The 18,265-nt window shown below is 50.6% G+C and overlaps 1 protein-coding gene across 3 annotated transcripts in view; it reads right to left on the bottom strand.

Moving 5' to 3' along the window:
• clpb (ClpB family mitochondrial disaggregase) overlaps positions 1–18,265 on the bottom strand; it is a 212,643-nt gene that overhangs the window by 44,009 nt on the left and 150,369 nt on the right. For 2 of the 3 annotated variants that reach the window (XR_011595709.1, XM_070892578.1), the window contains exons 8-9: positions 9,573–9,650; positions 1,052–1,107 (exon numbers count right to left, since the gene is read on the bottom strand). Coding sequence is in view for 2 of the 3 variants with exons in the window: in XM_070892578.1 (XP_070748679.1) it covers positions 1,052–1,107; positions 9,573–9,650 (134 nt within the window). In the remaining variant the exon portion in view is untranslated. The remainder of the gene's footprint in view (positions 1–1,051; positions 1,108–9,572; positions 9,651–18,265) is intronic. The other variant, XM_070892579.1, reaches the window with a different exon arrangement.

Here is an 18,265-nt window from a genome sequence, read left to right as displayed (position 1 = left end):
GAAGGAGAGAGAGGCGGAGAGGTTTAGGGAGGGAGTTCCAGAGCTTGGGGCTCAGGCAGCTGAAGGCACGGCCACCAATGGTGGGGAGAAGGGATTGCGCAAGGGGCCAGAATCGAAGGAGCGCGACGATCTCGGGGGTTGTAGGGCTAGAGGAGGTTACAGAGATAGGGTGGGGCGAGGGCCATGGAGGGATTTGATAATGAGAATGAGAATTTTAAGATCGAGGTATTGCTGGATTGGGAGCCAATGTAGGTCAGCCAGCAACGGGGGGCGAGCGGGACTTGGTGTGAGTTAGGACACGGGGCAGTGAGCACAGGGGATGATGGGTGAACGAGACTTGGTGTGAGTTAGGACACGGGGCAGTGAGCACAGGGGATGATGGGTGAACGAGACTTGGTGTGAGTTAGGACACGGGGCAGTGAGCACAGGGGATGATGGGTGAACGAGACTTGGTGTGAGTTAGGACACGGGGCAGTGAGCACAGGGGATGATGGGTGAACGAGACTTGGTGTGAGTTAGGACACGAGGCAGTGAGCACAGGGGATGATGGGTGAACGAGACTTGGTGTGAGTTAGGACACGGGGCAGTGAGCACAGGGGGTGATGGATGAGCGGGACTTGGTGTGAGTTAGGACACGGGGCAGTGAGCACAGGGGATGATGGGTGAACGAGACTTGGTGAGAGTTAGGACACGGGGCAGCCGATTTTGTGTTGCGTTCACGTTTATGGAGGGTTGTTGGTGGGAGGCCGGCCAGGAGAGGGTTGGAATAGTCGAGTCTGGAGGTATTGGGGTAGATGAGGGTTTCAGCAGTAGAAGAGCAGAGGCAGGGATGGAGATGGGCGATGTCACGGAGGTGGAAGTAGGCGGTCTGGGCGATAAAGAGGACATGGGGTCAGCAGCTTAGCTCCAGGTGGAATAGGACGGCGAGGTTGCGAAGGGTCTGATCCAGCCAGATTTAGCGGCCAGGGAGATGTTGGTTGCGAGGGAACGGACTTTGTGGCGGGAACTGAAGACAATGGCTTCCACACGCAAGTTTCGGAAGGTCCCATACCTTCTTGACGTCATTGTGCATGTACTTTGCGACCTGCTTAGCCAGCTCTGTTTTACCTGCAGCAAAAGGAGAAAAATTCATTCAGTTACCGGCAGTACTTTGTGGGAAATCCCAAGACAGATCCTTACGAGAGAGGCAATTGATTGGCCACAGCTAATCCATCCAAAAAATTCCACATCAGTTGTTTTTTTTTTTAAATATTATGTTCCGACCCATTTTGTAGAAATCTGTTCCATTGGCAAAAGGAACAGAAGCGACATAAGGAAAAAAGATAACTGAGTGATTGACCTTTTCGAGGATGCAACCAGGAGGGTTGATGAGGGCAGTGTATGTGGACTTTAGCAAAGCTTTTGATCAGGTCCCACATGGCAGACTGGTCACGAAGGTAAGAGCCCATGGGATCCAGGGTAAAGTGGCAAGTTGAATCCAAAATTGGCTCAGAGGTAGGAAGCAAAGGGCAATGGTTGATGGGTATTTTTGTGACTGGGTGTTTCCAGTGGGGTTCCGCAGGGCTCAGTACTGGGTCCCTTGCTTTTTGTGGTATACATCAAAGATCTAGATTTGAATATAGGGAGTATGATTAAGAAGTTTGCAGACGACGCTAAAATTGGCTCTGTGGTTGATAATGAAGAGGAAAGTCATGGGCTGCAGGAGGATATCAATCTACTGGTCAGGTGGGCAGAGCAGTGGCAAATGGAGTTTAATTCAGAGAAGTGTGAGGTGATGCACTTTGGGAGGGCGAATAAGGAAAGGATATACACATTAAACAGTTGGCCACTTAGAAGTGCAGATGAACAAAGGGATCTTGGAGTGCTTGTCTACAGATCCCTGAAAGTAGCAGGCCAGGTGGATAAGGTGGTTAAGAAGTCATACAGAATGCTTGCCTTCATTGGCCGAGGCATAGAATATAAGAGCAGGGAGGGTTATGCTTAAATTGTATAATACTTTGGTTAGGCCACAGCTGGAGTACTGTGTGCAGTTCTGGTCGCCGTATTATAAGAAGGACGTGATTGCACTGGAGAGGGTGCAGAGGAGATTTATGAGGATGCTGACTGGAATGGAGAATCTTAGTTATGAGGACAGATTGGATAGGCTGGGTTTGTTCTCTTTTGCGCGGAGGAGGCTGAGAGGAGACCTCATTGAGGTGTATAAAATGTTGAGGGGCCTGGATATAGTGGATACCAAGGGCCTATTTCCCTTGGTGAAAGGGTCAATTACGAGGGGGCATAGTTTTAAGGTGGTTGGTGGAAGATTTAGAGTGGATTTGAGGGGAGGCTTCTTCACGCAGAGGGTGGTGGGGGTCTGGAACTCGCTGCCCGGAAAGGTGGTAGAGGCAGAAACCCTCACCACATTTAAAAGCTGCTTGGATGGGCACTTGAAGCGGACCTCGAGCTGGTAAGTGGGATTAGACTGAATAACCTCTTGTTGGCTGGCGCAGATATGATGCTAAGTACTTCAGGGAATCTAATACGGCCAGAATGATCTCCTGGACTAGTTTCGAATGCCTGGATGGGTCGGAGAGCAATTTTCCCAGATTTATTTCCCCCCAATTGGCCTGGATTTTTATCTGTTTTTTTTGCCTCTCAAAAGAGATCGCATGGTTCCAGTTGGGGTGGAGTGTAAAATGTTATGATGCAGGTGGTGTCGCAGTTGCGTGGGGCGGACTGGTTGGGCTGGGTGCTCTTTACCTTTCCGCTATTGTTCATTGTTCATAGGTTGATATGGAACCTTCAGGGCTGCTGACCGAGGGCCGTGCGGCTCTTTGTCGGCCGGCGCGGACATGATGGGCCGAAAATTTCTGCGCTGTAAATTTCTATGAGTTGTTGTGATCGGGAACGCGCTGCCTGAAAGGGCGGTGGGAGAAGATTCAATCGGAACTTTCAAACTGGGAATTGGATAAATACTTGAAGGGGAAACATTTTCAGGGCTGTGGGGAAAGAGCAGGGGAGTGGGACTGATTGGATCGCTCTGTCACAGAGCCGGCACAGGCACGATGGACCGAATACCCTCCTTCCCTGCTGTATGATTCGATGATTCCAGGTGTTGGTTGCCCCCTGTACAAAAACATCTCGACACCGGCCCTAACATTTCACCTTTCACTAGTTTAAATCTACCTCTTCTCCTACTTTCAAGGCACATCTTCACCATGAAACCGAAGATATTAGAGCCCAGAAATGGGCCACTCGAACCATCAAGTCTATGCCTGCGATTTTCTCCCAAGGAATGAAAGACTTGCATTTTTGGAGCAGCTTCAGAGTCAGAAGGTTATGGGTTCAAGACCCACTCCAGAAGTTCTCCCCGGTGTCCTGGGCTTTGCAGCCAATGAAGTACTTTTGGAGTGCAGTCACTGTGGTAATGTGGGAAACGCGGCAGCCAATTTGTGCAGAGCAAGCTCCCACACACAGCAATGTGATAATCACCGGATCAGCTGTTTTTTGTTATGATGATTGAGGGATAAATATTGGCCCCAGGACACCGGGGATAACTCCCCTGCTCTTCTTCGAAATAGTGGTCGTGAGATCTTTTACGTCCACTTGAGAGAGCAGATGGGGCCTCGGTTTAACATCTCATCCAAAAGACAGCACCTCCGACAGTGTAGTACTCCCTCAGCACTGCCCCTCCGACAGTGCGGTGCTCCCTCAGTACTGCCCCTCCGACAGTGCAGTACTCCCTCAGTACTGCCCCTCCGACAGTGCGGCACTCCCTCAGTACTGCCCCTCCGACAGTGCAGCACTCCCTCAGTACTGCCCCTCCAACAGTGCAGCACTCCCTCAGTACTGCTCCTCCGACACTGAGACGCTCCCTCAGCACTGCCCCTCCGACAGTGCGGCGCTCCCTCAGTACTGCCCCTCCGACAGTGCGGCGCTCCCTCAGTACTGCCCCTCCGACAGTGCGGCGCTCCCTCAGTACTGCCCCTCCGACAGTGCGGCACTCCCTCAGTACTGCCCCTCCGATAGTGCGGCACTCCCTCAGCACTGCACAGGGAGTATCAGCCTAGATTTTGTGCTCAAGTCTCTGGGGTCACACCTTCTGATTCAGAGGTGAGAGTGCTACCCTCCGAGCCGACAAGGCCGAGGATGTATTAAAAAAAAGAAATAAACAAGTTGTGTTCTGCGTGGATTCGTTGCAATTGGCAACCGGGACAGGCAATAAATTCTAAATGTTTCCCTTTTGTATAATGTGGGTTCTGCTGTGAAACATTCATCAGACATCTGACTAGCGGGTAGCTGCAGGGCTTAATAAATATGAAAAAAAGAACATAAGCAATTTCCATACAGCACATCCCCGAATCTCTCTCTGTCATGGGAGGCTTCTTACTGCAAGGACGCAGTGAAAACAATTAACCATTTGTGGGCGGAGCACTTCATACAGGAGACTTCGAGCTCCGACCAACCTTGGTTCAGTTTCCCCCCCATCAATACTGTCTGGCTGAGTTACGGTTACACCGCTTGCCCTCGAGTGCCTACCCTCTCTCCAGCTCGGGACGTCCCCAAGCGCTCTGCAGCCAACAGAGTACCTTTTGGAGTGTAGTCACTGTTGTGATGTGGAAAACATCCCCACTGACACCTGGGAGTTCCTGGCCAAAGACCGCCCGAAGTGGAGGAAGTGCATCCGGGAGGGCGCTGAGCACCTCGTGTCTCGTCGCCGAGAGCATGCAGAAAACAAGCGCAGGCAGCGGAAGGAGCGTGCGGCAAACCTGTCCCACTTATCCTTTCCCTCAACCACTGTCTGTCCCACCTGTGACAGAGGCTGTAATTCCCATATTGGACCATTCCGTCACCTAAGAACTCATGTTAAGAATGAAAGCAAGTCTTCCTCAATTCTGAGGGACTGCCTATGCTGATGATGATGATGATGTAGGAAACACAACTGCTAATTTGTGCACAGCCAGCTCCCACAATCGGCAATATGATAATGACCAGGTAATCTGTGGTTGAGGGATAAATATTGGCCCAGGACACCGGGGAAACATCCCCTGCTCTTCTTCAAAATAGTAGCCAAGGGATCTTTTATGTCCACTTGAGAGAGCAGACGGGGCCTCGGTTTAACGTCTCATCCAAAAGACGGCACCTCCGACAGTGCAGCACTCCCTCAGTACTGCCCCTCCGACAGTGCGGCGCTCCCTCAGTACTGCCCCTCCGACAGCACAGTGCTCCCTCAGTACTGCCCCTCCGACAGTGCGGCGCTCCCTCAGTACAGCCCCTCCGACAGTGCGGCGCTCCCTCAGTACTGCCCCTCCGACAGTGCGGCGCTCCCTCAGCACTGCACTGGGAGTGTCAGCCTGGATTTTTGTGCTATGTCTCAGGAGTGGGACTTGAACCCACAACCTTCCGACTCAGAGGCGAGAGTGCTGCCCACTGAGCCACAGCCGACACAGTAGGTCAGCAGGGCATGGCTGCCAAGATGAGAAATGGAAGGGATGAGAGATGCGTTGATAGCACTTTAGTGTGTGGGAGATTGTGACCGAGTGCAAGAACAGTTCTCATCCGGAGATGAGGGGGTTGACTTATGAAGATAGGTTGAGTAGTTTGGGCCTATACACATTGGAGAATGAGAGGTGATCTTATTGAAACATATAGGATAATGAGGGGGCTCGACAAGGTGGATGCAGAGAGGATATTTCCACTCATAGGGGAAACTAAAACTAGGGGACATAGTCTTAGAATAAGGGGCCACCCATTTAAAACTGAGATGAGAAGGAAATTCTTCTTTCAGAGGGTTGTGAATCTGTGGAATTCTCTGCCCCAGAGGCTGTAGCATTGAATATATTTAAGGCGGAGATAGATTTTTGAGCGATAAGGGTTATGGGGAACGGGCAGGGAAGTGGAGCCGAGTCCATGATCGGATCAGCCATGATCGCATTAAATGGCGGAGCAGGCTCAAGGGCCGAATGGCCGACTCCTGCTCCTATTTCTTATGTTGTTAAACACGGCCCTCGGTCATGCAGTGATGGGCAGAGTGAGGAGCAGAGGTCAGGTGAGGGATTCACCATCCCTCTCACAGTCTCAGCATGGTATCAGCCGAGGCCAGGGAGCAGGCTGCCTTGCTCCCTTTGTGCTCACTAACCTACACTGGCTCCCGGTCCACAAACACCTCATTGTTAAAATCCTCATCCTCACTTTCAAATCCCTCTGTGACCTCGCGCCCCCGCCAACTCCCCCCACCCCCGCCTATCGCTGCAACCTCCTCCAGCCCTGCAACACTCCGAGATATCTGTGCTCCTCCAATTCTGCTCGCTTGAGCGTCCCTGATTTTCATCGCCCCACCATTGGCAGCCATGCCTTCAGCTGCCTGGGCCCCGAGCTCTATGTAATGTATTTGCTTCATGAGTTCTTTGCTTAAGAATTCATAGCAACACACTGTTATTCAGAACTAGTTGGTCTATTAGCAAAAGGTTTAACAATCACACTACACATTACCAGTTCATCCACCAGGCTCACAACCACCTGCCCCATCGTGGATCCCCCGAATCCAACTGGCTGGGGTTTTATTGAGTCTTGTGAACGTCACGTGACTGGCTAAGCCACTCACAACTCAACAGCTCTTCCAGCCTGTGAGCATACATACAGGTGCATACTTTACACTCTGGAATTCCCTCCCTAAACCTCTCTGCCTCTCTCTCCTCTTTAAAGACGAACCTTAAAACATACCTCCTTGACCAAGCTTTTGGTGCAATATAAATGCAACGTGTTGTGTTGCACAGTGAGAGTGAAAAGCTGCTGTTTGCTGAATGACCAGGGGTGTTGCTATTGAGCAAGTGCAATGGCACAAAAGGACAAATGAAGCAGCAATAGACAGGGAGATCAAACATCTCGGGTCAGAATACAGCAACAGGTCGTTAAACTCATTCAAAAAAATCAGATCCAAAATAAATAGATTTTAAAATAGTAATACTTCAGAAGATTAGGCAGAAAAATATATATTTTAAAAGGAACAATTTGCAGGGGCTGTGGGGAAAGGGCAGGGGGAGTGGGACTGATTGGATCGCTCTCTCACGGAGCCGGCACAGGCTCGATGGGCCGAATGGCCTCCTGTGAAAAGAATGTGAAAAGGTTTTAAAAGCACACTGCTGCACATGCGCGTCAGGTCATTCAGCATCTGAAAGAGAGAAGACAGGTTAATGGGATGAGGGTCCTCACCTCAAATGTTAACCTATCCTTGTACCCCACATCCAACTATTTTTGTAAAACAAAAGATCAAGTTAAACAAATGTACTTTTTAACAAAAATGGTTCAAATTAAAATGTGGTTGCCGGGGGTGATGATGCACTCCAGTCCCTCCAGCGCACCTCTCGCGGAAGGCCGCGAGCGTACAGGTGGACACCGCGTGCTCCATCTCCGGGGATACCCTGGTTCGGATGTAACCGCGGAAGGGAGGCAGGTCGTCGGGCTGAACGAGTACCTCAGATACAAAATGAGCTGATGGATATCCAGCATTTATTTCACAGTTTTTCTTTACAATTGAAAATACTCTCTTGTTTATCTGCACACTTTGAGCCTCTGACTGATGAGTCATTCCCCACCAATCTCAGTTCCTGAGTCTGGGCATGACGGACATCCTGGAATATTACAATTCAAGCTGTGACTGAGTCAACACTTTTCATTCCCATGCAGCTCCCTCTACACTGTCCCATCAAACACTTCCAGGGCAGGTACAGCACGGGGTTAGATACAGAGTAAAGCTCCCTCTACACTGTCCCATCAAACACTCCCAGGGCAGGTACAGCACGGGGTTAGATACAGAGTAAAGCTCCCTCTACACTGTCCCATCAAACACTCCCAGGGCAGGGACAGCACGGGGTTAGATACAGAGTAAAGCTCCCTCTACACTGTCCCATCAAACACTCCCAGGGCAGGTACAGTACGGGGTTAGATACAGAGTAAAGCTCCCTCTACACTGTCCCATCAAACACTTCCAGGGCAGGTACAGCACGGGGTTAGATACAGAGTAAAGCTCCCTCTACACTGTCCCATCAAACACTCCCAGGGCAGGTACAGCATGGGGTTAGATACAGAGTAAAGCTTCCTCTACACTGTCCCATCAAACACTCCCAAGGCAGGTACCGCACGGGGTTAGATACAGAGTAAAGCTCCCTCTACACTGTCCCATCAAATACTTCCAGGGCAGGTACAGCACAGGTTAGATACAGAGTAAAGCTCCATCTACACTGTCCCATCAAACACTCCCAGGGCAGGGACAGCACGGGGTTAGATACAGAGTAAAGCTCCCTCTACACTGTCCCATCAAACACTCCCAGGGCAGGGACAGCACGGGGTTAGATACAGAGTAAAGCTCCCTCTACACTGTCCCATCAAACACTCCCAGGGCAGGGACAGCACGGGGTTAGATACAGAGTAAAGCTCCGTCTACACTATCCATTCAAACACTCCCAGGGCAGGTTACTGGAGGGACACCGGGATCTGTGGATCCCAACACTATTCAGTGCCAGTAGGTTGGAAAGGTGAGCTTGGAGAGGCCAGCAACGCAGCACATCAGCTGCCAACATCTTCATTTGGTTTGGTGACAATTCAGATTCTCATTGCTGAATTCGCTAAGTTACCCGAACAATGTCTGTCCTGACACTGCTATCTCCTCCTCCCTAATTAATGGAGCATCTTTCCTTTTCTAATATGTGCATAGAATTGTTACACAGCGAGTTGTTGTGATCGGGAACACACTACCTGAAAGGCTGGTGGTCCAGATTCAATAGTGACTTTCCAAAGGGAATTGGATATAGACTTGAAGGGGGAAAATTTGCATGGTTATGGGGAAAGAGCAGGGGGTTCACTAGGTTGATTCCTGAGATGAAGGGGTTGTCTCATGAAGAAAAGTTGAGCAGGTTGGGCCGATACTCACTGGAATTTAGAAGAATGAGAGGTGATCTTATTGATTCTGAGGGGGCTTGACAGGGTAGATGCAGGGAGGATGTTTCCGCTCGTGGGGGAATCTAGAACTAGGGGGCATAGTTTCAGAATAAGGAGCCGCCATTTAAAACTGAGATGAGGAGGAATTTCTTCTCTCAGAGGGTTGTAAATCTGTGGAATTCTCTGCCCCAGAGAGCTATGGATGCTGGGACATTGAATGTTTTTACGGTGGAGATAGACAGATTTTTGAGTGATAAGGGAGTAAAGGGTTATGGGGAGCGGGCGGGGAAGTGGGACTGAGTCCATGATCAGATCAGCCATGATCTTATTGAATGGCGGAGCAGGTTCGAGGGGCCGAATGGTCGACTCCTGCTCCTATTTCTTATGGAGTGGGACTAATTGGATCGCTATTTCAAAGAGCTGGCACAGGCACGACGGGCCGAATGGCCTCTTTCTGCGAGTGTACGATTTGTGGCCGCTCCCCAACAAGTGGAAACATCTTCGCTGCGTCTAACGCAGGCGGCGGAGATGGGGTTAAAAGCATCTGGTTCCTACTTCTGGGTTTTTTTGTTTAATGGCGGGCCAGGGCTGTAATCAGAAGAGCTTTTCTCTGACAGACAGCAAATGGCTCGAGCGTCATTTAATTTAACAATTACCAATTCCAGATGACCCAAGGAACAGGAATACCAGTGGGTGCTCCTCATCCGCCCACCCGTTCTCCTTCCTTCGGATGGCTGCATTTTAAAAAAAAAAGGAAAGAGAAGAGCGAATGAGTTAGAGAGAAAAAAAATATAAAATCGATTCTTCCACCCCCCCACCCCCCCGCCCCCTACAATTATCACTAAGTATACACGATGTTATACCATCTTCATCCCACGCAAAAGGCACCAGCAACCATTAGCCCATTGGAGATTTCATTAAGCACCAGGACCCAGGAGGAGCCAAATTGAGTTTGTATGGATCGCGTGAGCCTGCCCTCCCGGTTATGCGGATAAACAGCGCGCTGTCTGCCGAGACACGCACTCAGCGTTGCCAGGGAGACGGGATCGACAGCGAGTGCGAGGGCGGTGGGGTGGGGGGGGAGGAAATGGCACACGCAGACACACACACACATATCAGAAAGCCACATGCCACAACCTTCTATTGTGCAGATTAATAACAAAAAAAAATTAAATAATAATCCCTTGACATTTGCTTCCCCTGTTTAGTGGGAGAGAAGGACGAGTGTGCAAGTTCAGGGTGACTCTGGTCCAACCCGCCAGACTGCGCACGCTAAATCCGATTTCCAAAAACCTGAAATGCTTGAATAATAGGGACTTGATTGAATTACTATGATAAATCTATGTCAGTCCTTAATCTTTCCAAATGTACTGGAGAATGGAATCCTTTTTATATTCGCTTTGTGTGTGTGTCTTGGCCATTTGTAAGACTTTCGCATGTAATATTTAACATTTAGCTCCATGAATATCTGTGGAAGTGGATGAAATAACACGGTGGAGGTTGGGGGGTGGAGGGAACCCTGCAGAAGCCACCCCAGAGGATGTACTTTGTGCTCAAGGTTAAATATAACCCCCCCACTCCCCACCCCGCCCATTGCTGTTGGGTACATCACCGACTACAGGTGCCAACCGTGGCTCAGTGGGCAGCACGCTCGTCTCTCAGTCAGCAGGTCGTGGGTTCAAGTCCCGCTCCAGAGACATGAGCCCATAATCTAGGCTGACACTCCCAGTGCAGTGCTGAGGGAGCGCCGCACTGTCGGAGGGACATTGCTGAGGGAGCACTGCACTGTCGGAGGGGCAGTACTGAGGGAGTGCTGCACTGTCGGAGGGGCAGTACTGAGGGAGTGCTGCACTGACGGAGGGGCAGTACTGAGGGAGTGCTGCACTGACGGAGGGGCAGTACTGAGGGAGCGCCGCACTGTCGGAGGGGCAGTACTGAGGGAGTGCCGCACTGTCGGAGGGGCAGTACTGAGGGAGTGCCGCACTGTCGGAGGTGCAGTACTGAGGGAGTGCCACACTGTCGGAGGGGCAGTACTGAGGGAGTGCTGCACTGACGGAGGGGCAGTACTGAGGCAGTGCTGCACTGTGGGGGGGGCAGTACTGAGGGAGTGCTGCACCGTCGGAGGGGCAGCACTGACGGAGGGGCAGTACTAAGGGAGTGCTGCACTGTGGGAGGGGCAGTACTGAGGGAGCGCCGCACTGTCGGAGGGGCAGTACTGAGGGAGTGTCGGAGGGGCAGTACTGAGGGAGCGCTGCACTCAAATTGAGGACCCTCCTGCCCGTGGTGATTAATGAAAGATCCGTTGCAAAATTCAATGAGGAGCAGGGGAGATCTCCTGGTACATAGCTCTTCCTTCCAAAACCACATTAATGGATTTGCTGTTTGTGGGATGTTGCCTGCCTTGTTTGGCTGGGTATTGACAGTGACGGTGCGTCACAAATAGTACATTACCTGCAAAGCGCTTAAGAACATAAGAAATAGGAGCAGGAGTCGGCCATTCGGCCCCTCGAGCCTGCTCCGCCATTCATTGAGATCATGGTTGATCATCAACCTCAACTCCACTTTCCCCCCCGATCCCCATATCCCTCGATTCCCCTCGAGTCCAAAAATCAGTCGATCTCAGCCTTGAATATACTCCACGACTGAGCCTCCGCAGCCTTCTGGGACAGAGAATTACAAAGATTCACCACCCTCTGAGTGAAGAAATTCCTCCTCATCTCAGTCCTAAATAGCTGACCCCTTATCCTGAGACTGTGACCCCTGGTTCTAGACTCCCCAGCCCGGGGGAAACATCCTCCCTGCATCTACCCTGTCAATCTTCCTCAGAATCTTGTCTGTTTCAATAAGATCACCTCTCATTCTTTTGAACTCCAGAGAGTATCGGTCCAATCTACTCAATCTTTGGCGCAGCTACTGTAGTCATCATCATAGGCGGTCCCTCATATCGAGGATGACTTGCTTCCACGCCAAAAAGGGATGAGTTCACAGGTGTTTCAATGAAGGACCTAATATTCCAGTTCCTGAACTACATCCTGAAGGGTGGAAGATGCCTGTGCGTGGATTTTTTTAACGTGGGGTGACCGTTGCACACCAGTCACCACACGGGGCTTGACAGAGCTAGGTCTTGGTCCAGTGGCGAGGGTTAACCAGGACGACTGGAGACCAGCTCTGCTGCACGGACCGAGCGCGCACACATATCGCAGTGTGGGCTGGGCCCGTGCTACTGTAGTACAGGTAGAGTGAAAGGCGCTCCAATCAATGCAAGTTCCTTTGCTCTTTCTAGTACTTTACATTACAACAATGACTCCTCTTCAAAAGTATAATGGGCTGTCAAGAGCCTTGTGACATCCTGATCTATGTCTAGAGCACAGAAACAGACCATTCGGCCCAACTGCCCCGTGCCGGTGTTTATGCTCCACACGAGCCTCCGTGCCCCCGCCCATCGGTATATGCAGCTTCACAGGAGAGACCATCAGACAAAATTTGATACCAAGCCACATACGGAGATAGTAGGGCAGATGGCCAAACACTTAATGCCTTGGCAGCTGAAGGCCCGGCCGCCAATGGTGTAGCGACTGAAATCAGGGATGTGCAAGAGGGCAGAATTGGAGGAGCGCAGAGATCGCAGAGGGGTCGTAGGGCTGAAGCAGGTTAGAGAGATAGGCAGGGGCGAGGCCATGGAGGGATTTGAAAACAAGGATGAGAATTTTATATTCGAAACCCCGAGTGGAAGTTGGGTTCGGGGTTGGGATTGGGACTCTCACAGGAGAAGAATGGGGGTCTGGGGGCTGTTGATATGGTACCCCAACGAGAGGCAGCACCTTCTGGAGAGGAGGGATACAGCAAGAAATAGAACAAAAGAGACAGGCAGCTCTCCACAGCTTTCACCCTGGACACAGAAAGAAAGATTTGCATTTCTGTAGGATGTCCCAAAACACTTTACAGCCAATGAAGTACTGTAGTAATGTGGGAAACACGGCAGCCAATTTGCGCACAGCAAGCTCCCACAAACAGCAATATGATAATGACCAGATAATCTGTTTTAGTGATGTTGGTTGGGGGATAACTATTCGTCCACTGGGGAGAACTCCCCTGTTCTTCTTCGAAATTGTGGCCGTGGGTTCTTTTACAACCACCCGAGAGGGCAGGTGGGGCGTTGGTTTAACAATCTCATCCGAAAAACGGCCCCTCCAACAGTGTGGCACTCCCTCAGTACTGCCCCTCCGACAGTGCGGCGCTCCCTCAGTACTGCCCCTCCGACAGTGCGGCGCTCCCTCAGTACTGCCCCTCCGACAGTGCGGCGCTCCCTCAGTACTGCCCCTCCGACAGTGCAGCGCTCCTTCAGTACTGCCTCTCCGACAGTGCAGCACTGCCTCAGTACTGCCCCTCTGACAGTGCGGCGCTCACTCAGTACTGCCCCTCCGACAGTGCGGCGCTCCCTCAGTACTGCCGCTCCGACAGTGTGGCACTCTCTCAGTACCGCCCTTCCGACAGTGCGGCACTCCCTCAGTACTGCCCCTCCGACAGTGCAGCACTGCCTCAGTACTGCCCCTCTGACATTGCGGCGCTATCTCAGTACTGCCCCTCCGACAGTGCAGCATTCCCTCAGTACTGCCGCTCCGACAGTGTGGCACTCTCTCAGTACCGCCCTTCCGACAGTGCGGCACTCCCTCAGTACTGCCTCTCCGACAGTGCAGCACTGCCTCAGTACTGCCCCTCTGACGTTGCGGCGCTATCTCAGTACTGCCCCTCCGACAGTGCAGCATTCCCTCAGTACTGCCGCTCCGACAGTGTGGCACTCTCTCAGTACCGCCCTTCCGACAGTGCGGCACTCCCTCAGTACTGCCCCTCCGACAGTGCGGCGTTCCCTCAGTACTGCCCCTCTGACAGTGCGGCCCTCCCTCAGTTCTTATAATGTGAGCGTCAACCTGGATTTTGTGCTCAATGACTGCAGCGTTACTTGAACCCACAACCTTCTGACTGAGAGCCACGAGGGAGTGCACCCATCCCAGTGAGCCACGGCTGACATGGCAGGTGATAAAGCCCTGTTGGAAAGGTGTGCGCTGTGGGGTTTGGCGAAGCAGGATCGGGTGGCAGAAGGTCAGTCCATCACGGGGACCGCTAAAAACAAATGTTATTTTATTGGTCTTCTCCTGGGGTCCGATGAAAGGTTTCAGAGTGTGAAGTTAGCTAGATATTGATTCTCATATGTACAATGTATTACTTTACTAAGATCAATACGAGGGCAGTCGCTAGAAAGCAAGGCAGCAGAAATTGGCTTTCGCCTCCTTATTGCGCCAGTAATGGAGCAATTCATTCTGGATCATCTTACTGCCCGCTATCTAGCCAACGTTACTGTGGAAAGGAATCAGACTGTGCTGGCGTGGCTTGTGAAATCCCTGCAGCTTGGAGAACCCTTAAAGAGATACATTCAGCTTAAACATAGAAAATAGGAGCAGTAGTAGGCCATGCGGCCCTTCGAACCTGCACTGCCATTCAATATGATCATGGCTGATCCTCTATCTCAACACCATATTCCCGCTTTCTCCCCATACCCCTTGATGCCTTTTGTCTCTAGAAATCTATTGCCCGCTTAAATATATTCAGTGACTTGGCCTTCACAGCCTTCTATGGGAGAGAATTCCACAGGTTCACCACCCTCTGAGTGAAAACATTTCTCCTCATCTCGGTTCTAAATTTCCTACCCCGTATCCTGAGACTGTGACCCCTTGTTCTAGACTTCCCAGCCCCGGGGAAACATCCTCCCCGCATCCAGTCTGTCCAACCCAGTCAGAATTTTATACGTTTCAATGAGATCCCCTCTCATTCTTCTAAACTCTAGTGAATACAGGTCTAGTCGACCCAATCTCTCCTCATATGACAGTCCTGCCACCCCAGGAATCAGTCTGGTGAACCTTCGCTGCACCCTCTATGGCAAGAATATATTTTCTGAGGTAAGGAGACCAAAACTGCACACAATACTCCAGGTGCGGTCTCACCAAGGCCCTGTATAACTGTAGTAAGACATCCTTGCTCCTGTACTCAAATCCTCTTGCAATGAAGGCCAACGTACCATTTGCCATCCTAACTGCTTGCTGCACCTACATGTTTGCTTTCAATGACTGGTGTACAAGGACACCCAGGTCCCTCAGTACATCGACACTTCCCAAGCCATCACCATTTAAATAATACTTTGTCCTTATGTTTTTCCTACCAAAGTGGATAACTTCACATTTATCCACATTGTATTGCATCTGCCACTCCCTATACTTCCCCAGTCCCACTCTTGGCTCATGTTCCTGCCGCCTTTACCCCTTTAAACACAACCCTTTTCCCATCCTAGCAGTGCCGAGGAAAAGAATGGCAGAACTTTACAAGAGCAGTAACTTGTATTTATACAGTGCCTTTAGGGGGATTGTCCTATGAGGAGAGAGTGAGTAGGCTAAGCCTATATTCTATAGAGTTTAGAAGAATGAGAGGTGATCTCATTGAAACATACACAATTCTTACAGGGATTGACAGGGTAGATGCAGGGAGGATGTTTCCCCCGGGCTGGGGAGTCTAGAACCAGGGGTCACAGTCTCAGAAAAAGGGGCCGGCCAGTTAGGGACTGAGATGAGGAGACAGAGGGTGGTGAATCTTTGGAATTCTTTGCCCCAAAGAGCTGTAGAGGCTCAGTCTTTGAGTATATTCAAGGCTGAGATCGAAGATTTTTGGATATTAAGGGAATCAAGGGATATGGGGATAGTGCAGGAAAGTGGAGTTGAGGTAGAAGATCAGCCATGATCTTATTAAATGGCGGAGCAGGATCGAGGGGCTGAATGGCTGACTCCTGCTCCTAATTCTTATGTTATGTTCTTAATGCAGTAAAACATCCCAAGGCGCTTCACAGGGAGCAATTATCAAACAATATTTGACACTGAGCCACAGAAGGAGATATTAGGACAGGTGACTAAAAGCTTGGTCAAAGAGGTCGGCTTTGAGGAGCATCTTAAAGGAGGAGGGAGCGTCGGAGAGGTTTAGGGAGGGAGTTCCAGAGCTTGGGGACCAGGCAGCTGAAGGCACGGCCACCGATGGTTGAGCGATTAAAATCGGGGATGCTCAAGAGGGCAGAATTGGAGGAGCGCAGAGATCTCAGAGGGATTGTAAGGCTGGAGGAGATTACAGAGATAGTGAGGAGGGCGAGGCCATGGAGGCATTTGAAAACAAGGATGAGAATGATAAAATTGAGACGTTGTTTAACTAGGAGCCAACGCAGGTCAACGAGCGCAGAAACAGGCCATTCGGCCCTACTGGTGTATCCTATAATTTGGTGCTCCTCCCACCCCTTACTAGTTGGCAAAAGGGGAAATAATATTACATAGAAACATAGAAAATAGGTGCAGGAGTAAGCCATTCGGCCCTTCGAGCCTGCACCACCATTCAATGAGTTCATGGCTGGTCATGCAACTTCAGTACCTCACTCCTGCTTTCTCTCCATACCCCTTGATTCCTTTAGCCGTAAGGGCCACATCTAACTCCCTTTTGAATATATCCAACAAACTGGACTCAACAACTTTCTGTGGTAGAGAATTCCACAGGTTCACAATTTCTGGGTGAAAAAGTTTCTCCTCATCTCGGTCCTAAATGGCTTACCCCTTATCCTTAGACTGTGACCCCTGGTTCTGGACTTCACCAACATCGGGAACATTCTTCCTGCATCTAACCTGTCCAGTCCCGTCAGAATTTTATATGTTTCAATGAGATCCCCTCTCATTCTTCTAAATTCCAGTGAATATAAGCCTAGTCGATCCAGTCTTTCTTCATATGTCAGTCCTACCATCCCCAGGAATCAGTCTGGTGAACCTTCGCTGCACTCCCTCAATAGCAAGAATGTCCTTCCTCAGATTAGGAGACCAAACTGCACACAATACGCAAGGTGTGGTCTCACCAAAGCCCTGTACAACTGCAGTAAGACCTCCCTGCTCCTATACTCAAATCCTCTCGCTATGAAGGTCAGCATGCCATTTGCCTTCTTTACTGCCTGCTGTACCTGCATGCCTACCTTCAATGACTGATGTACCATGACACCCAGGTCTTGTTGCACCTCCCCTTTTACTAATCTGTCACCATTCAGATAATAATCTGCCTTCCTGTTTTTGCAACCAAAGTGGATAACCTCACATTTACCCACATTATACTGCATCTGCCATGCATTTGCCCAGCACACCTAACCTGTCCAAGTCACCCTGCAGCCTCTTAGCGTCCTCCTCACAGCTCACACTGCCACCCAGCTTAGTGTCATCTGCAAACTTGGAGATATTACATTCAATTCCTTCGTCTAAATCATTAATGTATATTGTAAATAGCTGGGGTCCCAGCACTGAACCTTGTGGCACGTATCACATTCCCAAATCATCCTGAAGGACAAACGAGGGATCGGGTGGGAGACAGAAAGGAAAATTGTACAGCCTGAGTTACGTGCAGACAAAGGGGCCACTGTGTCGTCTCTTCAAATGGTCGATACTGGCCTGCTTAAGGCAGAAGGCAAATTCCCCCAAATTTGATTAGAGATCGTGCAGCCGCTCAGTAAACCCACCCGTCTAATGTGTGCAGACACCACCTGTGTGTCAGACTTGTGCCCAGCCCATTCATCAAGCGTCAGCCAATTAGCACAGACCCGATGGTTCGAACCATTTGCAGCTGGTTTGGGGGGGGGGGGGGGTGCGGTGGACACTGATTGATGGGGGGGGGGGGGGGCAGAGTGCACAGGACAGCAAATAAAATAACACAAAGACAAAAGAAAAGGCAAGTGCTCCCCGGCAATGCTGCGTGAGGGGGGTGGGGGCTGGGACAGGGACGTGTTCACTGGGGGTTTATCCCGTGTCACTTCAGGCAGACCTCTTCCGTCATGTATCCCAGTCAAAATCTTATTAAGTAGAATGTGACCAGGCTGCTGGCATTGTTACTGAAACAATTTGTCCTTGTAAGTAAACACTGGGGGTGCATGATGCTTCTGACCCGAGTCCTTGCTGCCATTCAGTTCAAACTCTGAATGACTTAAATTGGATACAACAGATGGACTTAAAAGCTCCTTTTAACATTTTTCATAGAATTACTCAGCGCAGAAACAGGCCGTTCAGCCCAACAGGTCCCTGCCGCTGTTTATGCTCCACGCCAGCCTCCTCCCACCTTACTTCATCTAACCCCATCCTTCTATCTCTTTCCCCCCTCATGTGTTTATCGCTTCCCCTTAAATGCACCTCAGTGTCAGCTGTGGCTCAGTGGATAGCACCCTCGCCTCTGGATTTGAAGGCTGTGGGTTCAAATCCCACTCTGGAAACTTAAGCGCAAAAAATCTAGGCTGACA

The sequence above is a fragment of the Pristiophorus japonicus genome, chromosome 10 (genome assembly GCF_044704955.1).
Source record: "Pristiophorus japonicus isolate sPriJap1 chromosome 10, sPriJap1.hap1, whole genome shotgun sequence".
NCBI classification, from domain to species: Eukaryota; Metazoa; Chordata; class Chondrichthyes; family Pristiophoridae; genus Pristiophorus; species Pristiophorus japonicus.
Note: the sequence above shows the minus strand (reverse complement) of the source record. Positions and strands in the feature narration are given on the sequence as shown.